This window comes from Pezoporus flaviventris, unplaced genomic scaffold (assembly GCF_033815535.1).
Source record: "Pezoporus flaviventris isolate CSIRO_AGI_PZ_B2104156 unplaced genomic scaffold, CSIRO_AGI_Pfla_v1 ptg000237l, whole genome shotgun sequence".
Classification (NCBI taxonomy): domain Eukaryota; kingdom Metazoa; phylum Chordata; class Aves; order Psittaciformes; family Psittacidae; genus Pezoporus; species Pezoporus flaviventris.
In genome coordinates this window covers 45,946-59,884 of record NW_026892784.1, presented here as the reverse complement: position 1 = coordinate 59,884, position 13,939 = coordinate 45,946, and the positions used below count along the sequence as shown (strand labels likewise).

Sequence of the window (13,939 nt, the reverse complement as noted above, 5' to 3'; positions counted from 1 at the left end):
GCACCCATGGATCACAGCTCAGGGCACCCATAGGGCACCCATGGGTCTCAGCTCAGGGCACCCATAGGGCACCCATGGATCACGGCTCAGGGCACCCACAGGACACCCATGGATCACAGCTCAGGGCACCCATAGGGCACCCATGGGTCACAGCTCAGGGCACCCACAGGACACCCATGGATCACAGCTCAGGGCACCCATAGGGCACCCATGGGTCTCAGCTCAGGGCACCCATAGGGCACCCATGGGTCACAGCTCAGGGCACCCATAGGGCACCCATGGGTCTCAGCTCAGGGCACCCATAGGGCACCCATGGATCACGGCTCAGGGCACCCACAGGACACCCATGGATCACAGCTCAGGGCACCCATAGGGCACCCATGGGTCACAGCTCAGGGCACCCACAGGACACCCATGGATCACAGCTCAGGGCACCCATAGGGCACCCATGGATCACAGCTCAGGGCACCCATAGGGCACCCATGGGTCTCAGCTCAGGGCACCCATAGGGCACCCATGGATCACGGCTCAGGGCACCCACAGGACACCCATGGATCACAGCTCAGGGCACCCATAGGGCACCCATGGGTCACAGCTCAGGGCACCCACAGGACACCCATGGATCACAGCTCAGGGCACCCATAGGGCACCCATGGGTCTCAGCTCAGGGCACCCATAGGGCACCCATGGGTCACAGCTCAGGGCACCCATAGGGCACCCATGGGTCTCAGCTCAGGGCACCCATAGGGCACCCATGGATCACGGCTCAGGGCACCCACAGGGCACCCATGGGTCACAGCTCAGGGCACCCATAGGGCACCCATGGGTCACAGCTCAGGGCACCCACAGGACACCCATGGATCACAGCTCAGGGCACCCATAGGGCACCCATGGATCACAGCTCAGGGCACCCACAGGACACCCATGGGTCACAGCTCAGGGCACCCATAGGGCACCCATGGGTCACAGCTGAGGGCACCCACAGGACACCCATGGGTCTCAGCTCAGGGCACCCACAGGACACCCATGGGTCTCAGCTCAGGGCACCCATAGGACACCCATGGGTCACAGCTGAGGGCACCCACAGGACATCCATGGTTCACAGCTCAGGGCACCCATAGGGCACCCATGGGTCACAGCTCAGGGCACCCACAGGACACCCATGGATCACAGCTCAGGGCACCCATAGGGCACCCATGGGTCGCAGTTCAGGGCACCCATAGGGCACCCATGGGTCTCAGCTCAGGGCACCCACAGGACACCCATGGGTCGCAGCTCAGGGCACCCATAGGACACCCATGGGTCACAGCTCAGGGCACCCACAGGACACCCATGGTTCACAGCTCATGGCACCCACAGGACACCCATGGATCACAGCTCAGGGCACCCATAGGACACCCATGGGTCTCAGCTCAGGGCACCCACAGGACACCCATGGGTCGCAGCTCAGGGCACCCACAGGACACCCATGGATCACAGCTCAGGGCACCCATAGGGCACCCATGGGTCTCAGCTCAGGGCCCCGTGCAGGCTCTCTCGGCGCGGCCCCGCTGCCCGCTCGGCGCAGACAAAGGCGCAGCCGGGCCCGGGGCGCTGCGCTGGCCCCGCGCGGTGCAGCCCAGACGTCACCGGCGCAGGGCTATAGATGGAGCTCGGGAGCCCCGGGCCGCGCAGTGCGAGCCCGGCGGAGCTGCGCGATGGTGGCGCTGGGGGTGCCGGGGGGGGGATGCTCGGGCTCCATGGCTGAGGACGCGCTGGGGACCCGGGCGCCCCTGCCTGTACCCGGAGAGCTGCTGTAACCCCGCTGCGGACACCCAGGCCTTGCCCTCCGCGCTGCCCAGCCAAGGGGAGGCCCCTGTCCGCATCCCCCGCCCCGCTCCATCGCCCTCCAGTGCGGAGCACCGAGGAATGATGAAGAAAACCAACCCTGCCAAAAGGGTGAGTCCATGGGGATGCGCTGGGGGAGGCTCGGGGGGGGGGGGGGGCTGTGGTTCCCTTTGCCTCTGCTCCCTTTGCCTTGCGACACCCCCCCCCCCCCCTCCCCGGACCCCAACCAGATGGAAACAAACCCAAAGGCAGCCCCCGGTCTCCAGGGCCTCTCCTTCCTCCTGGATCCAGCGGGAGATGCTGTTTGCTGGGCGGTGCGGAGCAGTTTCCCTTTCGGATCGCATCTCCGGGTGCCTGCTCCGCGCCGTGGGTCCGTGTGCGCTGTGCCCACGGACCTCGGCCCCGCTCGTGGAGAGCCCCCAGGCACAAGCCCCACGGATCCCACCTCCAGCATGAACCGTGCCTATAAAAGGCTCAAAGCTGCATTTTTCCCTGCAGTAACCCCCAAAGAGCCCGTTGGAATTCTCCTCCTCTTCCTCTTTCCACGGGCAAAGGCACCGTGGATGAGCTGGATCCAGCACAACGGCCTTATATAAGGCACGGAGGGAAACCCTGCCTTGTCCTCCCCGTATCCCTGTTGTCGCTCCATGTCTGCGGCAGGAAAAGCCCACGGCGAGAGGATGCAGCCGAGGCCCCGGCTCCCACTTTGGGTGCAGAGAAGGGGCCGGAGGGAGCCGAGGCCGAAGTTGGGCTTGGGGGGGTGGGGGGGGGGGTGGCGGGAGGGGGGGGGGGGGCAGGGGGTGAAGGCAGGGATGTGACCGCTCTCCCCCCGTTCCCTCCCGTGCGTCTCCGTGGCAGGGGCAGCAGGATGGGACCCAGCCGCCCGCGCCGCCGGAGAAGGTCGGGTGGGTGCGGAAATACTGCGGGAAAGGCATCTTCCGGGAGCTGTGGAAGCCCCGGTACGCGGTGCTGAAGGGGGACCAGCTCCACATCTCGGACAAGGAGGTAGGCTCGGCCCCGCGCTCCCCCCCCGGCACCGGCCTTCTGCGTACGCAAAGCGGCCCCAGCGCCAGGCGGGATGCGGGAGGTGTCCGGGGGGGGGTCCCCGGGTTGCCCTGGCAGCCCTGCCCCGGGGACGCGCTCCCGCATGGGAGGATTCCCTTAGGAAGGGTTCAAGCCTCGTCCTTCCTCCGTGGAAGCGGCAGCTCCCGTCTGTGCCTGTCCTCCGGCGTTAAGTTCCCAGCCGCCGCTCTGCTCCGTTAGGGAAGAGCTGTCGCCTCCCGGCTGGAATCGGGGCATTCAGGGGTCCCTTATCTTGTGATTCCCCCTCCCCGGGGCCTCTGGGGGGACATTTAACGATGGATTCAACACCTTGTTGAAGAACGTTCCCCCTTCTCCTCCCCCTCCGCGCTCCGGCCAGGACCGGGATTTAACGCGCTGCTCCCATTAGCCCTAATTGGATGTGAGCGTCGGGCTGAGCTGCCGGCTGGGATCCATCCGGCTGTCCCTGCCTGGAGGAATCCAGCAGGAAGGAATCCCCCCGGCAGCAGCGTTCCTCCCTCCCATCCATCTCCCTGTGGAACTCATCGCTAGCTCCAGGAGAGGCACAGGGGCAGACCGGAGCCAGGACAGGGAAAAGGAGCAGGGGGGGTTCCCCCTGGAAGCGGGGGTGATTCCCGGTTGTCCGGATGTTACCAGTTTAGGATGTGGAGGGATAACAGGACCCAGAGCGTGCTTTGATTCAGAGGCTCAGTGAATCCCGGGACGTGGCAAAGCGCAGCTGGGGCAGGGGCTGGGAGAGCACAGCCTAAAGCAGACTGAGCGCCCCTGTGCTTAGCTGGGGGCTGGCGTTCCACAGCTCATTCCCGTTCCCCTCTTGGGTGCTCCAGAACCGGAGGCACACACAGGTGTAGGGAATAAACGTTGTCTGCAGGCTGGGAATGCTCGGGGAGGCTTAGAGGCAGAAACGGGTTTGGAGCTGGTGCTGGTGGAGCCAGGAGCTGGAACAGAAGCTCCCATGAGCAAGGCCAGGTGATGGAGGTGGAGTGAGATGATCTGAAGGTCCTTTCCCACCCAAGTCATTCCATGATGCTGTGATAAGGAGCTGCCTGCTTGGAGCAGCCTGTGTGGAACTGCTGTGAAGGGACAGGGAATCAGCTGGGGCCGGTAATGGTGAAGTCAGCGCAGGCTGGGCAGATCTCAGCAGGATGCTTCAGGGACGCATCAGGAAGGTGCAGCGTCGGGATGGGTCTGGATGGTGCCCAATGGAGCTGAGATCCACCCCTGGGCTGGCAGGAGGTTGTGTGGGGAGGACTCAGCCCCACACACAGGAACCCCTCAGGGTCCCTGTCCCCCGGCACCAGTGGGCAGGGGCAGGATCCATGTGGGTGAATGGAGGGAGAAAGCGAAGGCAGAACCAGGCTCTGGGGCTGTCAGCACCGGAGGATCCTCCGGGACCCTCCATCTGCATCCCAGACTTGTGCCATGTGGCACAAAGCACCCCCCAGCAGCCTCCCTTTGATGGGAAGTACCCTGGGTCTTGTCTGGGGAAGCAAGAGTGTTTCCCAAGCTCCTGCCCAGCCGCAGTCACCAGCTGGAACGGTGCCGGTTCCATCGGGATGTGCCGGCACTGCTGGCTGGGCGCTGACGGCTCCCTCTGGTACCCCAAGAGTTTGAACCCTGGAGAACCAACTGACAGCAAGAGCTTGGCTAAGGAGAGGGAGAGGCTGTGGAGTTCCCACAGGAACCAGCACCAGGGAAGATGCTCAGGCCCTGAGGGGGCTGCAGGAAAGCTGGAGAGGGGCTTGGGACAAGGGATGCAGGGACAGGACAAGGGGAATGGCTTGAACCTGCCCGAGGGGAGACTGAGCTGAGCTCTTAGGCAGAAGCTCTTCCCTGGGAGGGTGCTGAGGCGCTGGCACAGGGTGCCCAGAGAAGCTGTGGCTGCCCCATCCCTGGCAGTGCTCAAGGCCAGGTTGGACACAGGGCTTGGAGCATCCTGCTCTGGTGGAAGGGGTCCCTGCCATGGCTTTGGATGAGCTTCCAGCTCGCCTCATCCCCTCCCAGGCTGGGATCCCTCGGTTCCACAAGGGAGGTCTCCGTGTCCATCCCTGCCGTGCTCTGAGCCCGCGCTTGGGTTCGCTCCATGGGGCCTGCGGCTGTCGATGGGGGGGAACCCCAAATTCCTCTGCAGCACCACGAGCCCCCTCCTGCCCCGCTCTGGCAGCGCCGTGGTGCCGGGGCCGCCGTGGTGGCAGAGGGGACCTCTGCGAGGGGCTCCGGTGCTGGGCACACGCGGCCGGGAACGCGCGTGTGGGCGCCTGCTCCAAGGCAGAGGGGGTTTAGCAGCACTGGTGGTGGGCAGTGCTCACCTGCCTAAGGAACGGGGCGCCAAGGAAGGGGAATTGTCCGTGCACCCTGCGGAATCCCCTGGGAGTGGGGCAGGCAGTGATGCTGCAGGGGAAGTGCTCGGAGCCGAGCTCCAGTCTGGAACGGGGATGGGATTCCAAGAGGCAGCTCCCAGAGTGCCAATATCCCATCAATACCCACACTGATTCCTGCTGGTTACCAGCCAAAGCAAAGCATCCAGGGCAGGAAGGCCCAGACAAGCTGTGCTGGAGCACAGGGAAACCTCCTCAGGATCCTGTTGCATTCCCGATCTCCTCCAGGCCCGGTCCCTCCCTCCTGCAAGTTTCTGGTCATTGTTCCCTGGTTTCTCTTTGTTCCTGCTTTGCACTTGGGAACCGCGGGCACAGACACAGCCGGGTCCTCGCTTCCCTTTAGGAAGCCCAGGGCTGGGCAGCAGCAGCAGGATCGGGCCCGGGATGAGGAGCTGGGAAGGAGGAAACGCTCCCTGAAGCCTCTTCTTGTTCACTGCCAACAGCGGCGGCTCAGTTGGCACAAGAGCACTGAAGGGCTCCCACTCCTCGTGTGTGCGGCACCGGCAGCCACTGCTGTGCTCTGCATGAGGGGCTCCGTGTGTGTCTGGAGCCCACATCCATGGCCCAGGCGTGCCCTGGGCTGCTCTGTGTGCTCATGGATGTGGTACGGAGGTGATGCCCCTGCTGGGGGCAGCCGGGAGAAGAGAAGGCTCCTGAAGGGGAGACCTGAGAGCAGCTCCAGTGCCTGAAGGGGCTGCAGGAAAGCTGGAGAGGGGCTTGGGACAAGGGATGTAGGGACAGGCCAAGGGGAATGGCTTTAACCTGGTAAGAGAGGGGAGACTGAGCTGAGCTCTTAGGCAGAAGCTCTCCCTGTGCAGTGATCAGGCCAGGGCTCTGTTCCTCAGTCACCAACCTGAGCTCCTGCTGTCCTTGGAGCTGTTTGGAGGGGTTTGGCCCGAGCAGCTCCCCCTGCGATGGGAAACGCTGGAAGTGGATGGGGAAGGGGCAGGAATCAGACGACACCGAGCGTGACGCATCCCTGGGGTGCCCCGGAGGCCCCAGCGTGGCTCGGGGGGAAGCAGGAACCTGCAGACTCAGTCAAGCGAACGTGGGGACAGCATCTGCAGCGTGGTCCCCTCCGCACAGAGGAAGTTTCGCTTCCTCAGGCTGAGCACTTCCACCACAGCGAGGGACAGATTCCGGCAGAGCTCTGCTGAAATCCCGCTGGAATGAGGCAGGGATCCGTGGGGGGGGGGTGTGCGGCACCGGCTCCGGAAGGGCAGGAAGCAGATGGAGCTGGGGCAGAGCCCAGTTTAATGTCCTGGCATCGCAGAGGGGTTTGGGATGGAGGAAACGGAGCTTGGGCAGCACAAGGAGGTGCAAGGCTGGACAGAAATGTGATAACCCAGGGAGGGGAGGTACCCGAGGACCATGGTTCGTGATCCGATGGGACAGCATCACCGCATCCCACAGCACCGGGAGCGCTGCCGTGCCTGGTTCCTGCTGGGATGTGAGGAACGCAGCTCCTCTCCTGGCGCTGCAGCTGTGGCACAGCCCAGCAGAGCACCGAGAGCCCCGGGGCTCACCTGCCTGCAACCTGGCTCAGGTTTAGGTGGTGGGGACACTTTGGGATCCATCCCCGTGCCTGTTTCCCTTCCATGGGGAGGACGCAGAGATGGACATCAGCTGGGAGGGCCACTTCCATACCTGAACAGAAGGCGGCTCCTGGGCCTTCAGGAATAGCTGTGTGGTGGCTGCTTCCCGGTTCTTGGAGGCAGAGAGGGGGGATAGGAGACGAAAGGATGGAGCGGGACCTGCAGTGCCTGTGCGAGTCCAGCTGCTCAGCTTCCCTGGGCCTCAAAAGCTGGTCACAGCACCTAACCAGCATCTGTGTTTAAATCCTGTTGGAAAACTCCTGGGGAATTCCTACAGGCCCTGGGGTATCCATCCCTGCACCTTCCTGAAGCATCCCTTGAAGCCTTCCATGAATGGGACCAAAGCACCGCCGCGATGTGGGCGATCCCTGGGGAATTGTGCCCGGAGCCCCTTGGCGAAGGGAGCGCAGCACGGGGCAGGGATGTGCTGGCTCTGCTTCACCCCCTGCCCCAGCTGTGAGCACAGGCTGCAGCGATGGCACCACGTGAAGCAGGGCAATGCTGAGCTTCACCCTCGAGGCTCCTGTTGAGCTGCTCCAGAGGAGCTGCCAGCACTGATGTGGAGGCTCCTTTGGGCAGCAGATCCAAGCCCCCGTCCTCCCAGCATCCTGGTACCCAGGGTCCTCGCTTGCTGCTGGGGGGAGTTCCTGCTTGTTCTGAGGGTCCACAAGCATCAGTGCTGCGTTTGATCCCTCCTCCTTGCCCCGGTAACTTTGGGGGTGGGAAAGGCAGTGAAATCCCAAAGGAACCTGCAGCAAACCTGGGAGACCGGGATGTCCCAGTTATCCGAATTATGCCCCCTCATTCCAGCAGGTTCAGAGCTGCCACGGTGCAAATCTGCTCTGCATCCCCCCAAAGCCATGAGTGGCACCCCCCAGTAACGGTGCCATTGCTGCATCAGTGTCCTCAGCACCAGGTCTGGGTGCCCGGGTAACACCCGGGAGGCACCAGCACCCATCCTGCACCAGCTGCAGGGTTCTCATGGTGCCTTTGCTGTTTTGCAGGTGAAGGACGAAAAGACCATGCAGGAAGTGTTCGACCTGAGCGATTATGAGAAGTGTGAAGAGCTCAGGAAGTCCAAAAGCAGAAGCAAGAAGAACCACAGCAAGTTCACCCTCGCCCACTGCAGGCAGCCCGGCAACACGGTGCGTGCTGCTCCCAGCCCCACCAGGATGCTCTCGGTGCAGGCCAAGCTGCTCCCAGGTTACCTGCTCCCAGTAGGGCTCCCAGCACGAGGAAGAGGGGGATGGAGCAGCAGGGTTTGTGCTGGGACAGCCCCTGGGGCTCTGGAGCCCCTTCCCTGGGAGCATTCCAGCTTTGGGAAAGGAAAGGTGCTGGAACATGGGCCAGGAGCAAGGGCAAAGCAATTTCCCTGCGGAAGCAGGCAGCTGTGGTTTAGCTGGGTGTGCTCCTCTGTTCTTCCATCAGGGATGCTGATGGGCCCGGGCTTTGCTGCCTGGATTTGGCATGGGAATTGATCCCATCCCCAGATCCCATCCCAACTGATCCTCTCCCAGAGGAAAGCTCCGGAACACTGCTGCCCCGGAACAGGGCTTCCCGTGGGCTGCGGCCCTCTGGAGCCAGCCTTTACACTGCTCCGGCCCTAAGGATCCTGGATGGGGCTCTGAGCAAGCTGCCCCCGTGGAAGCTGTCCCTGCTCATCGCAGGGGTTGGAGCTGGAGGAGCTTTAAGGCCCCTTGCACCCTGTCCTGTCACTGCGTGACTTTAACTCCGGGTGCATCAGAGGACGGGAACCCACCCGTGGGCTCCTTCAGCAGCCCCCGGCCAAGCCGGAGGTGCCCCCGGCTCAGGCTCACGGGAGCAGCAGCTGCCCAGGGAAGCTGCTTCATGGTCTGATGGGGCCAAACCCCAGGCCCTGTGTGGGCAGGAAGGAGGAACTGCAGCCACGGGGGTGAACTGTGGTGCTGAGCTGGGTGCTGGAGGAGCCGTGCCCTGCTCTGCCCCGGAGCCCGCATGCGGGGCTCAGCTCTGCTCTGCACATCCCAGCGGGCCAGGTCCGTGCGGCTTTCCTGTGGGCAGGGACGGGGGAGAGCATCCCTGCAGCCTGAGGAGCCAGCGCTGAGCTCAGCTCCCTCTTTTGCAGGCCCCAAATCTGATCTTCCTGGCTGTGAGTCCCGAAGAGAAGGAATCCTGGATCAACGCCCTCAACTCTGCCATCACCCGGGCGAAAAACCGCATCCTGGACGAGGTGAGCAGGGCGCTGGGCTCCTGGACCCTGGACTTGGCTCAGCTCTGATCTGGGGTGAGGGCTTGGGGCTGCTGGAGCAGCTCCTCCCCTCTCCAGCTCCTATTGGAAAGGGGTGCAGAGCCATGGGGGTTTCTGCCCTCCGACGCAGCCCCGATGGGATGGGTTCGGGGATAGCTGGATCCTCCCTGCGCTGACTGCAGCTGCCCAGGCTCCCCCGGCCCCACTGCGATGCTTTCACTTTGGGATGGTGGCAATGGGCCTGCAATGGTTTCCCAGGGCTTTGGAGAGTCTTTTTCCCTCCCGTCCTCTGCTCGTGCTCGCCAAGAAGCTTTAAGCAGTGGCACCGAATGAAGGAATTGAGGGAAACCCAACATATCCCACAGAGCACCCTCATGGCACCACGTGGGCGTCCCACCTACCCAAGGCACAGGCTGGGGTGAAGAACAGGACCATGTGCATGCAGATCCTTCCCTACTGGTCAAGGATCAAGCCAGGAATGCTGAATCCTGCTTCCTCATCCCTGCGCGGCGCATGCGTTGCCGTCAGGACAAGGCTGGCGCTCCAAAAGGAGGGATGAGCAGAGAGGAGGCATCAGGGCTCTGTGGGACCACACCAGGAGGAGCTTGAGGTTTGCCTCAGGTCTGTGTCGCTCCCTGCGGTCCAGGAGGCCGCTGCCAGGATGCTGTTTGTCCTCCGGGATGCCACACAAAGGCCTGCAGTGAAGGAAAAGGCAGGTCCGAGCAGAGGAAAGGCTTTAGAGCAGGAGGCAGCTCAGAAACAGGGTGTGAAGTGCTCCCGGGAGAGACTGCACCCAAATCCTTACACATCCAACAGGTCAGGAATGGCTTCAGGAGGTCTGATCCCACCAAAGCACAGAGGGGAGGCAGCAGGGAAACGTTCCCGAGGCTCTTCTGAGCTTCCCCCACCCCATTCCCTGCAAACACGGGCATCCTTGTAAGCGCATGGACCAGTGAGGCCAGGGCCAGCGGTGGCCCCTGGGAGCAGTGTGGAGGATGCTGGCCCAGAGGGATGCGGGAGAGGTTCAGCCCCAGCACACGGCCTGGTCCCAGGGAAAGGGAATCCCACGGGAATAAATGAAATAAGGAATGGGATTTGGCTCCACAAAACCCTTCATACTCTGAGAGGTGAACTCGAGGCCTCTCGGAGACCTCAGAGCAGCTCCAGTGGCTAAAGGGGCTACAGGAAGCCTGGAGAGGGGCTTTGGACACAGGGGCTGGAGCTGGGTGGGCTTTGGGGTCCCTTCAAGCCAGCGCAGCGCGTGCCATAATGGAACAGGCACCAGGAGCGGCCCCGGGTGCTCCCGTCTTTGTCCCCGCAGGTCACTGTGGAAGAGGACAGTTTCCTCGCCCACCCAACGCGGGACAGAGCCAAAATCCAGCATTCCCGACGCCCTCCGACGCGGGGACACCTCATGGCTGTGGTAGGTGCCCCCCATCCCCGGCACCTCCTTGGGTGGAATTCCCATTGCGGTTGTAGGGAAGCTCGACAGGAGCTGGGGCGTGAGCTCTGTCCTGAGCCCGCCGTTGTCCTAAGGGTCCTCGGGTGCTGCCCTCCGCTCCTGTGGAGCAGAGCCCCGGGCAGAGCCTTTCCCACCACTGGCACCCCATTTCCAACGAACCGCCCCTTCAGGCTCCCAATGGAGAGGAGCCGTCCAGCTCCGGTACAGCTCGAGATGGCTCCTCCGAGGCCATTCAGCTGGAACATAGCTGGGGCTCTGTCATAGCTTGTATTCCCAACAAGCTATTGCTCTGTCATAGATTGTATTCCCAATCCCACTTTGCATCCCGGCGCAGGCGCCGCGCATCTTCGGCGTCGAGCCCCAATGCGCGCGTATCCCTGCGCCAAGCCCGCTCTTCCTCGCCCCTCCAGGCATCTACCTCAACCTCCGATGGGATGCTGACCCTCGACCTGATCCAGGAGGAGGACGCCTCTCCCGAGGACCACAGCTCCTGCGAAGGGAGCTTCCGCGTGGACCTGGACAAGTCGATGGCGCATCTCACTGCGGGCCGGCGCCGCTCCGGCTCCCAGGACACCACGGCGTGGGAGAAGGGCCGGACAGGGAGCCTGCCGCGGCGCGACGGGAGCGCGTGGGCCCGAGCGGGGCAGCGCGGCGAGGCCATCGACAAGGGCCCCGTGTACACCCCGCAGGTCCCCAAGAAGCTGTCGCTTTCCGAGAAGAACAAATGTGCCTCCATGGAAGAGATCCTGTCCCGGAGGGACTCTGCCTCCCAGCGGGCGCCGAGGAAGGGGCTGGAGGCTCCCTTTGGCCCCGCAGAGCCCGAGCAGTTGTCCCGGCTGCAGGAATTGGTTGCACTGAAACTGGAAAAAACTCAGGAACTGCTGACGGAGGTGAAGGGCTACGGGGAAGGCAAGAGAAAGCCCAAGGATTCCGGCACCAGCACCACCACCACCACCACGTCCTCCTCTTCCTCCTCATCCTCCTCCAAGTCGGACTCTGACAGGATCCTGCAGGAATCGGAGAGGTTGCTGGGGGAGGCTTCGTCCACGTGGAGCCAGGCCAAGAGGGTGCTGCAGGAGATCAGGGAGCTGAGGGACCTGTACAAAGAGCTGGAGCTGCAGCAGTCGGACTCGCGGGGCAGACAGAGCTCACAGTACAGGAAGAGCATGATGTGAAGGCAAGCGCCGGGGGGAGGGAGGGGCAGGGGAGGCCCTTTGGTCCTTTGGTTTTTTAATTATTATTATAATTATTATTATTGACAGTGTTCCAAGAGTGACAAGGTGCCTGTTCCCCCCCAAAACCCCGCTTCTCAAAGCTTGACCCCTTCCTTCCCTCCACCACATCCCCTGGTTGCAACCGCCCCATGTTCCAATAAATTCACTGCCAGTTTCATACCTCCTTTCTCAAAGAGCACCCTTTGCACTGCAAGCCCCCGGCTCCTGCCGTGCCTGGAGGGCAGAAGCGGGTCCCTAGGGAATGGCCCTGCATGCCCGGAGCAGCGCTGGGGGCACGGATGCTCTTGTGCTGGTTGAGCCCTGGCTTCGCTGCTCTGACCCCTGAGCATTGCAGCTCCTTGACCAAGAGCCTTGCTCCCTCCCTGTGCTCCTGGAAGGAAGGGACCAAACCAAAGGTGCCCATCCCAGGAAACCCCCATCGGCCAGGAACTGTCTTGAAGATCCTGGAAGCTCTGGCCTGGCACAGGTCCCTCCTGTAACCTCCTGGGCTCGGCAGCTCTTGCTCTTGTGCATCCAACCTGCGTTCAGCCCAAGCCTGGCTCTCCCTTGATGCTTCCCAGACCCCCTTGCAATGGGACTTAGCAGCTCGATGTCTTCCTTTCCATGCAAACAGAGGATGAAAGCCTGGAATCTGTGAGCTGGCCCATCCGGGTTCTTTGGGGGGTGTTTTCTGGCTTTTCCATGACCATTTCTTCTTTTGCCTTTGCTTTGAGGGGAAATGGAAACATCGGGGCTGTGCACAGGAGCCTGGAGTACTGCTGGTAGCTTGGGTTCTGTCCTCCTGCATGCACAGGCTTGGTTTCTGCAACAGATAGTCCCTAAGAGCAGAATCAGGCCCATGGAGGTGAAAGCTGAGCCCCTAAGAGAGCTCAGGTACCTCCTCTGGCGATGCCAAGCACTTGGCGGCTCAGTTTTCAGGCCTGGAAGCAGAAAGACAAAGAAAGGAGGAGGTGAAGCCTCTCCCGGGTCTCAAAGCCCAACCTTTGCTCCTCGTTTTCTAACGAAAGGATCCCAATTCCCTTCCCTGCCCTGCAAACAGCCCAGGACAGCATTGACCCCTCTGGTCGCTGCTGGTGGGGCTGCTCCTGGTTGACCTCCCTCGGGTTGCTCGCTTGGGGCAGGTCTTCACTCCTCAGGCTCACGGTGCTGGTGTGGAAGCATTGCTGAGGGGGTCCATTACCGCTGCTCCTCCCACTTTCCCCTTGGGATCACTTCTGGAATCATTACTGGTGCTTCCTGCAGATCTCCCACGTTACAAAGCTCAGATCTGGCCCTTGCCACAACCCATCACTTGTGTCCCTGCTCGGAAGCGGCAGCACTCTCGTCGCAGCGCTGCGTGTTGCAGGTTGGACCTGTCCCTTAGCCAGCAGTTTGCTTCCTTCCCTTTTGTTTTCCTTCCTTTGGCTAACACTTGAAGGATCCATTTGGATGCATCAGAGGAAAACCCATAACCCTTAAAAGGGAGTAAAAAAAGAGCCTCTCTGATAAAGCCCTTCAGCTCTTTGATGGGGAGAGCAAGAGAAACATGCAGATGGTTTCCAGATGTGGCACATCCAAGCCTGGAGGCTTGGAGAGCACTGGGTTGGGAGGGGTGTGGGTTATGGCTGCTTCATGGACTGGAGTCAGCAGGAAGCAGGGAAATCCTCCTGTTCCTCATCCAAGATGACCTTAAGCAGCACGGTGATAACGATGGAATCATAGAACCATGCAGTGGGTTGGGTTGAAGGCACCTTAGAGCTCCTCCAGTTCCAACCCCATCAGGCAAGCACAAGAGGGGATTTAGGACTGGTTTCCAAACAAGATCCCAGATCTGATCCATCTCCCTCCCTGCTCCCTATCTCAGCTGAATAGGATCTTGTGAGGATTTCCTATTTCCCAAATCGATTGGAAACGTTCCCTCTTGGAAAGCATCATCTGTGACAGAGCCCAGGGCAAAGGAATCGTTTAGGAAGGAAAAACCAGGAGTTCTCAGAGTAGAAAACGTCTATTTTTCACTTGGGAATATTTTTGTATTCTATAAAACGTCCATTTTTCCCTAAAACCCTCCTGAGAAAACATTTCCTCTTCCCAACTGCCCCCTTCCAGAAGCCTGATGCTGGTTTTTCCCCACAGGCGATTTTTACACTGCTCTCATTCAATCCCAAATTCACCCG

General features: G+C 61.8%; 1 protein-coding gene across 2 annotated transcripts; it reads left to right on the top strand.

Annotated features, from left to right (window-relative positions):
• The first annotated feature begins 1,620 nt into the window (after nt 1-1,620).
• PLEKHO1 (pleckstrin homology domain containing O1) lies at nt 1,621-13,438 on the top strand. Of its 2 annotated transcripts, XM_061442665.1 has the most exons (7): nt 1,621-1,938; nt 2,686-2,832; nt 7,867-8,007; nt 8,967-9,071; nt 10,411-10,512; nt 10,962-11,728; nt 12,923-13,438. In XM_061442665.1, the coding sequence occupies exons 1-6, from the start codon at nt 1,909-1,911 to the stop codon at nt 11,724-11,726; spliced, it is 1,290 nt and encodes a 429-aa protein (XP_061298649.1). In that variant the 5' UTR covers nt 1,621-1,908; the 3' UTR covers nt 11,727-11,728; nt 12,923-13,438. The 2 variants fall into 2 exon arrangements, with proteins under 2 accessions (XP_061298649.1, XP_061298648.1); XM_061442664.1 differs by lacking the exon at nt 12,923-13,438 and having other exon boundaries at nt 10,962-11,775.
• Nucleotides 13,439-13,939: the final 501 nt, after the last annotated feature.